Below are 13267 nucleotides of genomic sequence, written 5' to 3' on the forward strand. Positions count from 1 at the left end.
TCAAAAAAATGACGATCAGCTTAAACTCACAAAAGGCACCCCAGTATTTGCTGTATATGATATCATAACTAACTTTGCTCATATCCCACAGGAGAGAATATGGAGGAGAAGCAGCTGAGGGAACTAGGGTTGTTTAACCCGGAGAAAATGAGGTTCAGGGGAGATGGTATCATTCACTTCAACTACCTGAAAGGAGGTTGTAGTGAGGTGGGGGCTGGTCTCTTCTCCCAAGTAACAAGGACAAAAGTAAATGGACACAAGTTGCACCAGGGAAGGTTTAGATTGGATATTAGGAAAAATTGCTTCACCAAAAGGGTTGTCAAGCATTGGAACAGGCTTCCCAGGGAAGTGGCTGAGTCACCATCCCTGGAGCTATTTAAAAGACATGTAGATGTGGCGCTTAGGGGCATGGTTTAGTGGTGGACTTGTAAGTGCTAGGTTAATGGCTGGACTTGATCTTAAAGGTCTTTTCCAATCTAAATGATTCTATTTCACATTAGCCTATATGCCTAGAGTAGCACCAAGCACTTCAATGAGTGTTGTAGTACAAACCTATCCCATGTTCACCCTATGAATTTATTCAGCTCTAGCTGAAGTTGCTATAAATTAAAATTATAGCTTTTACCTTCTGAAGCTGTGTAGTGTGGTCTTGGATTTAAAGAACTTACCTTGGGATGATGCATATGGTTCAGTATAATGACCATTGTAATGCAGCTGAGGTGGTGGAGGCATCATATAAGGCTGAGGCTTGGGCTAAGAAAGCAAGCATCTTATTGTTAGTTAAAAACTAGTGATTTATTTTAAAAATAAGTCTTGAAGATTTTTTTATATATAATGTATAATATGATATATAAAATATATAATGTGTAATACACACACACACACACATACAAAGCCTTAGTCTTAAACTATTTCTCTAAATCTGCAATGTAAGTGTCTGCTGTGAGGTCATACAAGAAATAATAAAAAAGAAGGAAACAAAACCAAAACCTCACATCAGCAACCCAAGACTGTATCTTGCCATCTGACACCTAGGAGAGACTCCTAGATGAGTCTCCTAGAGAAAGAGCAACCAAACTGAAAATAGAAGTGTTTAAAATATTTTTCACTGCAATTATTTTAATTCCATTACTCAAATATTACGTTTCTGATATTCATTCAGGTATTACCATTTCTGCAAGTCAGAAACAGTTCCTCACATACCAGACTCATCTTTTTCACTGCTCCTTTTATTTCACTGAAGGAAACTAATGTCTGATTCAAAGTCAATTGAAATCCATAAAAATGCAAATATAAAACTATTTGTTCTCCTTACCATAGACATTCTGGACGAAGACCGCCTTCTAACAGGATTCACTGTAACAGGCTGGGTTTGCCTACAGAAGAAATGTTATGGTGAGAAATGATTCTTAACACCACCAAGATCAATTTAAAATCTTGGAAAGTGCTCCCTAGTTAAAAATCACTTTAAATCTCTTGGAGCCAAGCCTTGTGTTAAATAGTCCTCCCCAACAGTTGTGGAAGGAAAAAGCTCTGTGCATAAACCACCATTGCAGAAAATATGAGCTGAATCACAAAACCAGGATCAAAATATCTCAGTTATTTCTGAGTTATTTCTTATTTCTGCCTTCTTTCTATGAGGCATAAAAAGGAGATGTCCCTGAAACACTGCAGCAGGGCGGAAAAAGCAGCAGAGTAACCAGGGACTAGTTACTGATTTGAACCCCATATAAAATCTCATACTGTAAGTTACCTGTTCTACAAGACCAGACATAAAATTGTTTACAGAATTTCATGTTACAGATGTTACAGGAACTGGAAAGCACGACTATACTGCATGAGTATTCATATGTTCTAACATTCAAGCTAACAGTAGCAAATTTTCATAAGATGTTGGATTGCCTCCAGGAGGTAAGGTTCAGAAACCTTAAGCTTCTTTTTCACCACCCTACTCTGCACCTGTACTCTGTCAAAAACCTGTACTCTGTGTCAAAAAACATCAGAATAATACAAATGCAGGAACTGCCAGATTTCAGAAAGAAAGATGATTTTTCAGCTCACCCTTTGGGAAGTGAAGGACGAGAAAGGATTGGAAAGCGTGGAAGGGAAAGAATGAGGGAAGGTTTCTGAGAGCCCTCCTCAGGTGGAGAGTCCAGGGAGTCTCTAAAGACAAGGTATGTACAGATAAAGAAAAAAAACAACCTGAACTTAATACAGGCATGCATAAGACAGTTTTCAGCAGCAGGACCAGATGACAGGGAATCTTAGAGTAATCAGAAAGGTTTTTTTGAGGACTTCACCTATTAATAAAACCATGTTGTGGTGAAAGGGTTAAAACAAGTAATCCTAGAGACTGGCATTCAATACACAACTACAGAAGTGACATTACTCAGACAGCAACGCAGAAGTCCCACAAATGCACTAATTCTACCAATATTTCTTACTCCTCTCAAAAGGCAGACAGATTTACAAGCTTAGAAGTATGAGGCCTACTTTATTCCAAATTAATCTTATTCTTTTAAAATAAATTAGCATTAAACACACTAGCGAGACATCTGTGGTACAAAATATTCCATTATCTTTCCACTGGCCTCAGCAAATTTTTTGACCAGCCCCTTCATAGCTATCTTCCTGTGTACAAGAAAGAGGAACAGAACATTTGGGAATCATGTTTTTTTACGACAGACTATTCAATGGGTCTAGTTCTCTATTCTTTGACTGGAGTAACTTAACTGAAGGAAAGTTGTAGCGGTGGAGTAGCTCAAATTCCAGCCCTTGATTTACAAGTTGGAGACCAGCCCATTTAAATCTAATTTGATGAATTGTATTAAATTTACTCTGCACTGGTGCTACTTGAGCTATACAGATGCCACGGATATCCAAAGGACCACATACCTCTCAGCTGTCAATCCAGCACATTTCAGGAGTGCTTCACATACACTTCCCGCCCTTTTAAAGGCCTCTAGAGTGTCCTTTCAGAGCAGTTCACCCAAACCCAGGCCAAAATCCCAGTGACTCCAGGAGCTCACAAATATTCTAGCAATAGTAGCCCCCAAAGCAACTGAAGTCTGTCACAACACTGAGATCCAACAGCAGGGGCCAAACACTATTACTTTTGGTAAGATTTCAGTGTTTAATATTGTCCTCCGTTCTAAGGCAGAACATATTTAAGAAACTAGTGATAAGTATTCTTCTCAAAAAAGATTAAGAAAAAAACCCCGTCATTAATTACTACCATCCAAAAAAGGATAGTAAAGACATTACAGAGGTTATAAAAGATTTCACCTCCCAGTGGAACTTTCAAGGGCATCAAGAGTTCTGCTAACGTATTCTACTTACAGGCTGCATTTATTTAGTCTGTAAAATTTGTGTCTAGCCACACACATCCTCCACACATATTTTGCTGTTTCCATATCTTCCTGCCAGAAAACAAAACCAAAATGTGCATATTAGGCCAAAATGCATACCCTTCACTTACTTTCAGACAAGCCATTGAAATGTTAAAGATCAAATTAGCATTGACTGACTTTGTTTTAATCCAACGTCATTACTGTCACCAGGTTTTCCCTAAAACTGTATTTTGTGGGCCTGGACATGCACTCTAGTCTAACAATTTTATTAGATTTATGAAAGTTGAAAGTAGAAGCCTTGTGTTGAAGACACTCTTATCAGCTATAACACTAACACAATTTACAGTATATATATATATCGTGCCATAAGATTGTCAACAGCTGCCTTCTTGACAAAGGCAACTGGTAAATGCTACATATAATTAATTCTGCAAGGAATGCTGTGGCCCATTCCAGCAAAGCTCTAAGACCATGTTTATCTTTAAATGCCACTGCTTAAAGGCCACCTAGACTTTAGCAAAGCTTTTGACACCGTTTCCCGCAGAAACAGTTTTCCCTGGAGAAACTGGCTGCTCATGGCTTGGATGGGCATATGCTTCATTGGGTAAAATCTGGCTAGATGGCTGGGCCCAAAGAGTTGTGGTGAATGGAGCTAAATCCAATTGGTGGCTGGTCACAAGTGGTGTTCCCCGGGGATCAGTATTAGAGCCTGTTCTCTTTAATATCTTTATTAACAATCTGGACAAGTGGATTGAGTGCACCCTCAGTAAGTTTGCAGACAACACCAAGTTGTTAGGCCAGAGTGTTGATCTGCTTGAAAGAGGAAGGCTCTACAGAGGGATATGGACAGGCCGGATGGATGGGCCAAGGCCAATGGTATAAGACCCAACAAGGCCAAGCTCTAGGTACTGCATTTGGGTCACAACAACCCCATGCAATGCTACATGCTTAGGGAAGAGTGGCTGGAAAGATGCCTGGTGGAAAAGGACCTGGGGGTATTGGTTGACAGCTGACTGAATATGAGCCAGCAGTGTGCCCAAGTGGCCAAGAAGGCCAACAGCATCCTAGCATATATCAGAAATGGTGTGGCCAGCGGTACTAGGGAAGTGATTGTACCTCTGTACTCAGCACTGGTGAGGCTGCACCTTGAGTACTGCGTTCAGTTTAGGCCCCTTACTACAGGAGGCTTTGAGGTTCTGGAGCGTGTTCAGAGAAGGGCAACAAAGCTGGTGAAGGGTCTAAAGAACAAGTCTTATGAGGAATGGCTGAGAGAACTGGGGTTGTTTAGACTGCAGAAAAGGAGGCTGAGGGGAAACCTTACCGGTCTCTATAACTATCTGAAAGGAGATTGTATCAAGGTGGGGGTCAGTCTCTTCTCCCAAATAACAGGTACAGGACAAGAGGAAATGGCCTCAAGTTGCACCAGGGGAGGTTTAAATTGGATATTAGGAAAAATTTCTTCACCAAAAGGGTTATCAAGCATTGGAACAGGCTCCCCAGGGGACTAGTTGAGTCACCATCCCTGGAGGTATTTAAAAGATGTGTAGTTGCAGTGCCGAGGGACATGGTTTAGCGGTAACTTGGCAGTGTTAGGTTACTGGATGAACTTGATGATCTTAAAGGTCTCTTCCAACCAAAATGATTCTATGATTCTACGATTTAAAGGTAAAAAAAACATGCTAGAAATTTCACTGGATTAAAATGTTTGTGAGCACCTGAACCAAACTTGTCAATGTACTCACCATAAAAGGTCAGATTTTTAACGCCTTCTCATAGAAAGCTAGCCAGAGACAGTATTATTACTTTTGACATACAGTTCAAAGTTTCGAGTTAAATTAGCAGTCTTAATTTGTGTTTTTATTTACTGATGCCTTAGTTATAAAGTAAAAGTAAAAATCTACTCACAGTTTGGAATTGGATTGTCTCTTCTTTGTTCGCCAGCTCTAATGCGAAAAAAGATTTGTTGTGGGACATGTTGGCAATATCATGCCACCTGCAGACAAAAGGGATAGAACAAGGCTGGCAAGCTCTGATTTTCAAACCACAGAAAATGCAACTGAAGAACAGAACCACCACGAAGAACATGAATAAAGGACTGAAGACAAATATAAAGTTCATCAATCTATCTGAACAGGTTCATCACTTCCATGTCCATTAAATGACTGCTGAAAGGAAAATACGTATGCAACTAACTCTTTTGAAGATGTGCAACATGTATAGTAATAAGTTTATTACTTGTCTTTCACTTGAAATTCTTTCAAGGGCTATTTTGATTTTTCAAAAAAATCAGATTTGGTCAAAACTAGTTCTCAGTAAATTAAAATGTCCTGACTGCTTGAAAGCAAACCATACATTCTAGGGGAAAAAAAAAATCTACATTAAACAAAGCCTTTAAAGAATTATTATACATATTTTCTAGAACTCTCTTGCATATTGACAGATGAGAAAAAGTTAGATTGCAATACCATTATTTATTCAACAACTTCTTAAATATAAATGTAGTGACCCATTAATATTATGTTATAGTAAATAAAGCTTATAGCATTGATTTATTAAAACAATATTCTGCAGTGCATAAACACAGCGAAAAAGCATGATCTACATACAGGACTCTCTAAAGGTATTTATACAACTTCAATTTTCATTATATAGATGTGGCTGATAGCATTTTCTATAGCTACTCACCATCACATGCATGAGGCAGACAAACATTAGTGTCCCCATTTTGATGTAGAAAAAAGATCCCTCAAATTTAAGGCCTTGGTTCACAGGCACTTATGGATGCAATTATGAAATTACTTGAACCAATCTGAAGCATAACCCTGTAAATTGTATCAGTGGGTCATTTGTCTATGCTTTTTTTGCCACCCAAATACCATGATATACTTATCTCCGGTAGAACTGCCCATAGTTATACAACAAATAAGCAACAGAGCAGAAAACTAGATGCTGGAATTGGAATATGAATACTTTATGATGCTCCCCGATGTGCAAATTTTTTCTTATGTTTACACAAGACACTTGTTCACAATACTTTGGGAAATTATGTGAAATGCACGGAGAAAGCTTTATTTCTCTCCCCTGTATGCTTGGAATGTCAGAGAGCGGAGCTATTGTTGCTTCATTCTGCAAGAAAGCAGAGTAGGGCACTTCTACCATTCTAAAGGAACTTGGCATCAGCTCTCCTATCCAGCAGCGGAGTTAGAGATTTTTGTGATGGACAGTTAACAGAACTTAAGTTATAAATTCTATTAAACAAAACCACTAACAGGAAGAAGCAGAGTTGCTACTTTCTCTAACCCCAGAAATTCACCACAAGTTCCAGTAACTGCTGGACCACAGGATTTCAAGATTCTGTTCATGTTCAGGCAAAAATTCAATTCTAGAAGATTGAAGTTCACTAAAAATAAAGCCTTTCTTGCTCTAGAGATACCTACAGATTATTAAGACTCATTAAAAAAATTAAAATATTGATATGTATTTTTTAAAATTTATTCCAAATTCTGTCCCAAGATGCCCAAGCAACCCTTCTTGAAGTCAGTGGGAACCAGGTCATTTCACATGAGACTGGATTTTAACTGTTAGGTAAGATACAGACACGCCTATGTCTACAATTTACCTATCAGAATGTTAAATAATAAACTAAACCAATGTATGAATCCAAATAATGAAACAAATGTTATCATGTGACTCTCCTCTATTTCTTTTACAAATACTATGTGAGCAGAAGTTCTGGATAATTTTACAATTGAAAATTTCTAAGTAAATTGATGTGTCCATCTCAGGACTTCGGATCTTCTATGTGCAGAGAATTGCACCTCTTTGACTCAGTACTTGTTTTGCAATGGAACATATATTCTATGTTTATCTCTTAGAACTGATCTGGCTTAAAGACATTCACCCTGCAGTCAATACATTGAAAAATTCCCATGAACTTCAGTATTGATTGTAGCATGACGACTACAAAACTATGTTCTGGTTTATCAAATGATTAAATACACATCATATCTAAGAGTCATTCATGTTAGTGAGGAACACACAAAGTGTGAAGTGCACCAAGGTATTTTAAGAAATAACAATACTAACCTAAATACAACAGGAGGACGACCATTTTTGTGTTTCACAAAGATACCATCAAGACATGCTCCAATGAATATGTCACTTCCTTGGCTGTCCTGTAAGAAGTTGCAAAATAATATGCAAAACCAGAAAAAAGTCTTTGAAAGTAAAGTTACACGAGAAGCAACTACTTTTACAGTTCTGGGGGAGAAAAGGGGTCGTGTGGTTTTTGGCTTTTTTGTATTTTTGGCAGGAGGTAACCCTTTTTACATAGGGAAAAAAAGCAACTGAGACAAAGATCAAAGCCCTGCTTACTTTTGCAGGATAGGTCTCTTCACCATAGCCCTCCATTCTCTCTACTTCTTGCATATATAACATTTCCGCATCAGGAGGAGTAAGGCCTCTACAAATGAAAACAATGATCAGCTAGTACTGTCAATAAGAAAAAATCATCTTTGTTTTACTCTGACTGACACTGTCAAAGCTTGAAAAGCACCCCCAAGGCATCCAGGCAACCATCAGATCATGCTATTTCCATCTGTACCAATGGCTGATGTATTTGTCTCAGCCTTTATGCTTTGATTCTACTAACTTCTTTGTCTCGGGCATCTCTAGGTGTAAATAGCAACAAAGACCAGTGACAATTATCATCTCTGATCATGGCAGACAATTATCACATTCTTCTGCAAATCCATCGTTGTCAGCATACTTTCTCACTTTATCAGAATGATTCTTCCAGCACACATGTTAAAGACCTGAATTTATCCTATTGCAGTATACATGTTGAGGACCACTATGCAGTTTGATGCTTCACATTTCAGGAAAGAGAGTCTCATTTTCTAAATGCTGACAGTTTTAACTGTAATGGTTTGAAAACATGAGAAAGACAAGATCTGTAGGTAAAGGTAATATTTTTTTAAATTAGATCAACTGGCAAAGACAGTTTTCTCACAGACTTGCAGTAGTGCCACTAAAAGCTTGTATTTCCCTACCTACCTACCTCAGTCAATCTCATAAAAGACATTAACTCTACCTGCAAAATCCTGTCATGCTGAATCTTATGTCTCTCAATACTTTTTCAATCATCAATCTCTCTGTTTCTTTACTTTTTCCTAATGTCGTGCAGATTGTTTTCTTTGCTGAACCTTAACCCTGCAATCTTGTTACAAAAGCATTTCAAAGATAAATAGATTTGAAATTTTCAAACTGACGTTTTAAAGTAATACATGAAAAAATGAGTAGTAATCACATAGTCACAAACATTTTTTCACTGACGAACTGACAACAGAGAAAACTTTCCTTTGTCTTGAACTACTGCATCTTAGCTACCTTTACTTAAGATCATAAGCATTCTGGCACAGTAACTGTCTCTACACTTCTAGCGCCCTCAGTATCTGTCAGTGTTGTTTATCAAGAAATATCCTTACTGAAGCCACAACTTCATATGAACAAGTTCCAGAAACATCATACAGGTGAAGGCACCCTATTTAATTGTGTCCTGTATTCCTAATTTTCAAGCAGAATCCTTTAATTTATTATTCTGTTCTCTTTTCACTTTCATTCAGCAAAAGTTCTTGTAATTTTAATGCAGATTTATCAGGGAAAAACTCATTTAAATGGCAGGTGAAATTAGTCCAACTGTCTTCTGAGATTCCCAACTTCCTGAGCTACTGAAGCAATCACATCAAAATTAAGCAGTAAAGAGATTTAGAAATGTTACCTGTACTTCTGATGTAGCAAGGCAACTTTCTGTGTTGCTTCTTCCAATATTTTTTCTTCTTGCAGCCAACCCTTAAGGTAAGACACCATTTATAGAATAAAATACCAAAAATTCTACAAATTAAATGGTTATAGTTTCTTTACACAGGTGAATCGAAGCTCCACTCTAGTCTTGTAGCTTATATGCTGTAATATGCACACAAATAAAACCAAAAAGCACAAGTGGTTTTACTCACTTTCCCGTCTCCATCCTAACTTTCTTTTCAGTGTAATATACAATAGAATTGAAAAGATCATGCAACATCTTTGCTCCTGTGTAACATAAGGCATCATATCTCACTCCAGTCTCAAAGAAAACCTTTATTGAATTTGACAATCTAGGGAGCAGTAAGCTAGATGAATCATTCAGTTTTTAATAATGATTTGCAATCTAAAGAAAGTTTTAAATTTAAATTTATCAATTTAAGAATTTAAGTTTATCAATTTAAAGTAAGTACTTACCACTGGAAACAAAGCAAATCTTTGTAGAAACTCCTGAGATTCATACTGATCATAGTCTCCAAAATCAGCTAAAAAATAAAAAATTTCTTGGATTCAAACATTTGTAACAAAATAATTCAATACCCGATTAATTGCAGCAGGATCTCCAAGTAGCAAATCTCCATCCTATTGAACTACGATCTGAAAGTAAAACAATGGAACAAACTAACCAGTAATGTTTATGAAGAGGAAAAGTAAAAACATATCCCATCTTTTTACTTTGTTCAGAAAAATCTCTAACACTCCTTGTGGATAGGAAAGGAGAAGAAATGATGAAACAATCGGAGTGCTGCTCCAAGTTCCTCAGTTCCTTGGGGTTTTATTTGTTTGTTTTTTTAAGCACAGAACAGTTGAGTTTGGAAGGGGCCACTGCAGATCTAGCCCTAAGCAGGGTCAGCTACAGCAGATTGTCTCAGAGCCTTCTCCGGTCAAGTTTTTAACACAGAGGATGGAGACTTTACAACTTCTCCAGACAACCCATTCCAGTGTCTCACCACCCTCACAACAGAAAACTTCTACTATGTTTAAATGAAATTTCCTGTATTTCAATTTGTGCCCATTGCCTGAGAAGAGTCTGGCTCCATCTTCTTCACTCCTTCATGCCAGATACTTAATTACTTGCAGTTTAGAGCTGGCAGACTGCTCCAACTTGCAGCTGTACTCAAACACTGCACAGACAGAGAAGCTGGAGCACCCTTCTGCTCTCAAGCCTTCTACAGCTCCCTGCGCATGCAGAAAAAGTGGAACCTAGAAGCCTTCCCAGACTCAGAGATGTGCTCAGAAGGGACTTAATAACAGTTTTGATTTTACATCATGCCAAAGGGCATCCCAAGGAATTTGCCTCTTTTTCTATTTCCAGGAAAAAAACAGCCAACGTTTCAAACAAGAAATAAACTAGTCTAAATTGGAAAAGTTATGTATCCGTCTCACAGGAGAAAGTGAGGAACAGCAGTCTGTACGGAATGGCTGTTCCTAAAAATATAAACAGAATCCCCAAGTATACAGATCCTATTTACATTACCACAGATTCTCATCCATAATGGTATAACTTTGGAGACATTTATGAACCAACCTTGTATTAAGCATTAACAATTAATATGCAAGTTATTTATGATGAAAGGGGAGAACTTCTTGCAACACGCTACACCAACACAGCACTTCAGATAAAGCACTGTTTACAATTCTTGAAACCAGTTCACTCGAAACAGTGAACAACTGCTTCTGTTCGTTCACCAGCTAAAATTAACTAACCTACCTGGTATAAGCTACATCAGTCATTGGAGCACAATAATTGAGAACCTGCGTTTTTTCCAAGTTGTTTTTTCACTGTGTTATCAACACATTCAGTTTCTTTCTTATACAAGACTGAAAAAGGAATGTGAAAGCTAAAAGGATAAGTATTTTCCATCTGGAAAGAGGATTATATTGAAAGATTTCTATAAACAACTTGCTGAGCAGAGATACTTACACTGCCCAAAGATATGAAAATAACAAAGCAAGATTTTGTCAGTTGAAGACCATTAAATCCTGGCTTGGATTAAACAGATTCACTGTTATATAAACAAGGTACTAGTATAATTCACCCTACTCCACTGCTAACCACATTTTCTAAAAACATCATCATTGCCTTTAACATGATACTACCAACACATATAATTAAAAAAGACCAAAAAAAACTTAAGTGGTATGTACTGCCAATGATTTTAAGACCCTTTCAATTTTGGCAGATTTACAATTGCTGTTAGATATACTGGAGTGGCATTAACAGTGAAGCTATATACAAACACATTAAACAAAGTTGTTGCCATTAAAAACTTTTATTTTGAGATATTTAAGACTGAACAAGCATGTTAGCAGGGAACACCAGATATGATCAGTGCAGACAGACCGGTGGTTCTCTGGTGTATACTCTATCCCATCTATTCCCATTTAGGAAAAATAAAGTAGCCATTTTCATGTAGGTATCACAGAAATGGGTCATCGGGAGCAATTTGAACACAGGAATTGTTAACAGTCTTGAATACTAACTGGAAATAATCTTAGGTGTTAGGATATTTGGGAGAAAAGGTAGAGATACAAATATTACTGTACATTCAAATCTGCTTGTTTATTAAAACATGTCTCTTTCTCTTGTTACCATGTCAGAACAAAGAGTCTTCATTAACAGAAACAGATGAAGGGTCTATCGATGTAAGCAGGCAACTAAAGCCTTTGCCCCTAAGGGAACTCCGATGTCTGATTCAAACTTAACTCCTGAAAATATGTGTTAGATACACCTCTGAGGACTGCACAGAAATACCAGCAAGTTCAGGGCCACTGATCCCACCGTTCCCCCTCCTCAGCCCATATGCCAAAGTTCTAAGGAGCAAATCGTTCATAACTTACTGAATTGGATCTTCCAGTGATAAATAGAAAACATGCAATATAAAATACATCACCAAAGTTTCTAATGCAACATTAGCTCATTGGCATAATTGCCTTACTTACCCTGAACAGCTAAACCAGCCAGATGTATTGCTTGTTCCAGGGTGCAAGGAATGTTGCCCTCCAAGATATCTTTCTTTAATTGCAAATAATACTGATACCTACATAGGAAAAAAGAAAATGCTAACATGGACTTCTTAATTTAAACAGAGTGCAGATGAATATGCCTGCATTTCCCATTCCTCTCTGCATTCCCCAGTTTGTGTGGGGGGTACTCTTCCTTATCATTCGGACCCACTATTTCATGTCCAGCTGAATCTTAAAAGTGTCCAATGTCAGGGAATCCACCAATATAATTTGCTTAAACATGCTCAATCTCATTTATGTTGGAAAGGCATGAAAAAAATCCACAGATTTCTGAAACTAATCCAGACTCTCACTATCATACATCAAAGCAAGCACCATCCTCTAGGGCTTGAGTATAAGGCTGGCACATAAATTCCTGCTTTCTACACAGCAGCACAGTGCAAAATTGCTGTTAAAGCTCCAGCATAAACATCATATTTTAAAAATCATTTCCAGAGAAGAATATTCAAGGTTTTTCAGGCAATTGGCTATTCAATCGACACCATGACATTTATCTTACTCTAATGCATCCTAGTACACCAACACACAGACTCCCAACCAAAAATGTATAAACAAAAAAAAAAGAAAAGAGAAAGACCACTAGAATGACTTTTTAAGCCAGTAAAATTGCTGACAAAAAGCCCAAAACTTTAGAGTTTTCAGAAAGAAAATAATGTTATAGAAATTACACATAAAACATAAACTAAAGCTGCCAGGCATTGAGCAATATATTACAACACCAGTGTCTGCACCCAGAGGCTTATCTCCCTGAAAACCTTCTACACTACAATTAGTGGACAAGGTGTCTGGCAAGGTATTTTAGTACCAGAGTATATAAAGACAGTTTCATGTAACCAGAGAATAAATTAAGCTGGAAAGTAATCATCTGGTTCAACTCCCTGCTCAAAGCAGGCCCAACTTGAAGTTACCAGCTTAAACGGGCTAATCAATGCAAGCGCTTACTTTTGAAAAAGACAAATAAATGTTTGTAATCCAGTTACTGGTTTTGTACTCATTAGCCTGTTGAAAATAATAATTAAATCAGAACA

The 13267-nt window shown here is 37.5% G+C and overlaps 1 protein-coding gene across 1 annotated transcript in view; it reads right to left on the reverse strand.

The window, feature by feature from the left end:
- The window catches only part of PTPN21 (protein tyrosine phosphatase non-receptor type 21), a gene marked incomplete at its 3' end in the record, with an annotated part of 41634 nt that overhangs the window by 11533 nt on the left and 16834 nt on the right, over positions 1–13267 (reverse strand). The window contains exons 4-12 of the mRNA XM_082486016.1: positions 12156–12253; positions 9630–9697; positions 9130–9200; positions 7725–7812; positions 7437–7525; positions 5256–5343; positions 3340–3419; positions 1316–1376; positions 669–753 (exon numbers count right to left, since the gene is read on the reverse strand). Of these exons, the coding sequence (XP_082342142.1) occupies positions 669–753; positions 1316–1376; positions 3340–3419; positions 5256–5343; positions 7437–7525; positions 7725–7812; positions 9130–9200; positions 9630–9697; positions 12156–12253 (728 nt within the window). The remainder of the gene's footprint in view (positions 1–668; positions 754–1315; positions 1377–3339; positions 3420–5255; positions 5344–7436; positions 7526–7724; positions 7813–9129; positions 9201–9629; positions 9698–12155; positions 12254–13267) is intronic.

The sequence above is a fragment of the Vanellus vanellus genome, assembly GCF_965231255.1.
Source record: "Vanellus vanellus genome assembly, chromosome: 6".
Lineage (NCBI taxonomy): Eukaryota > Metazoa > Chordata > Aves > Charadriiformes > Charadriidae > Vanellus > Vanellus vanellus.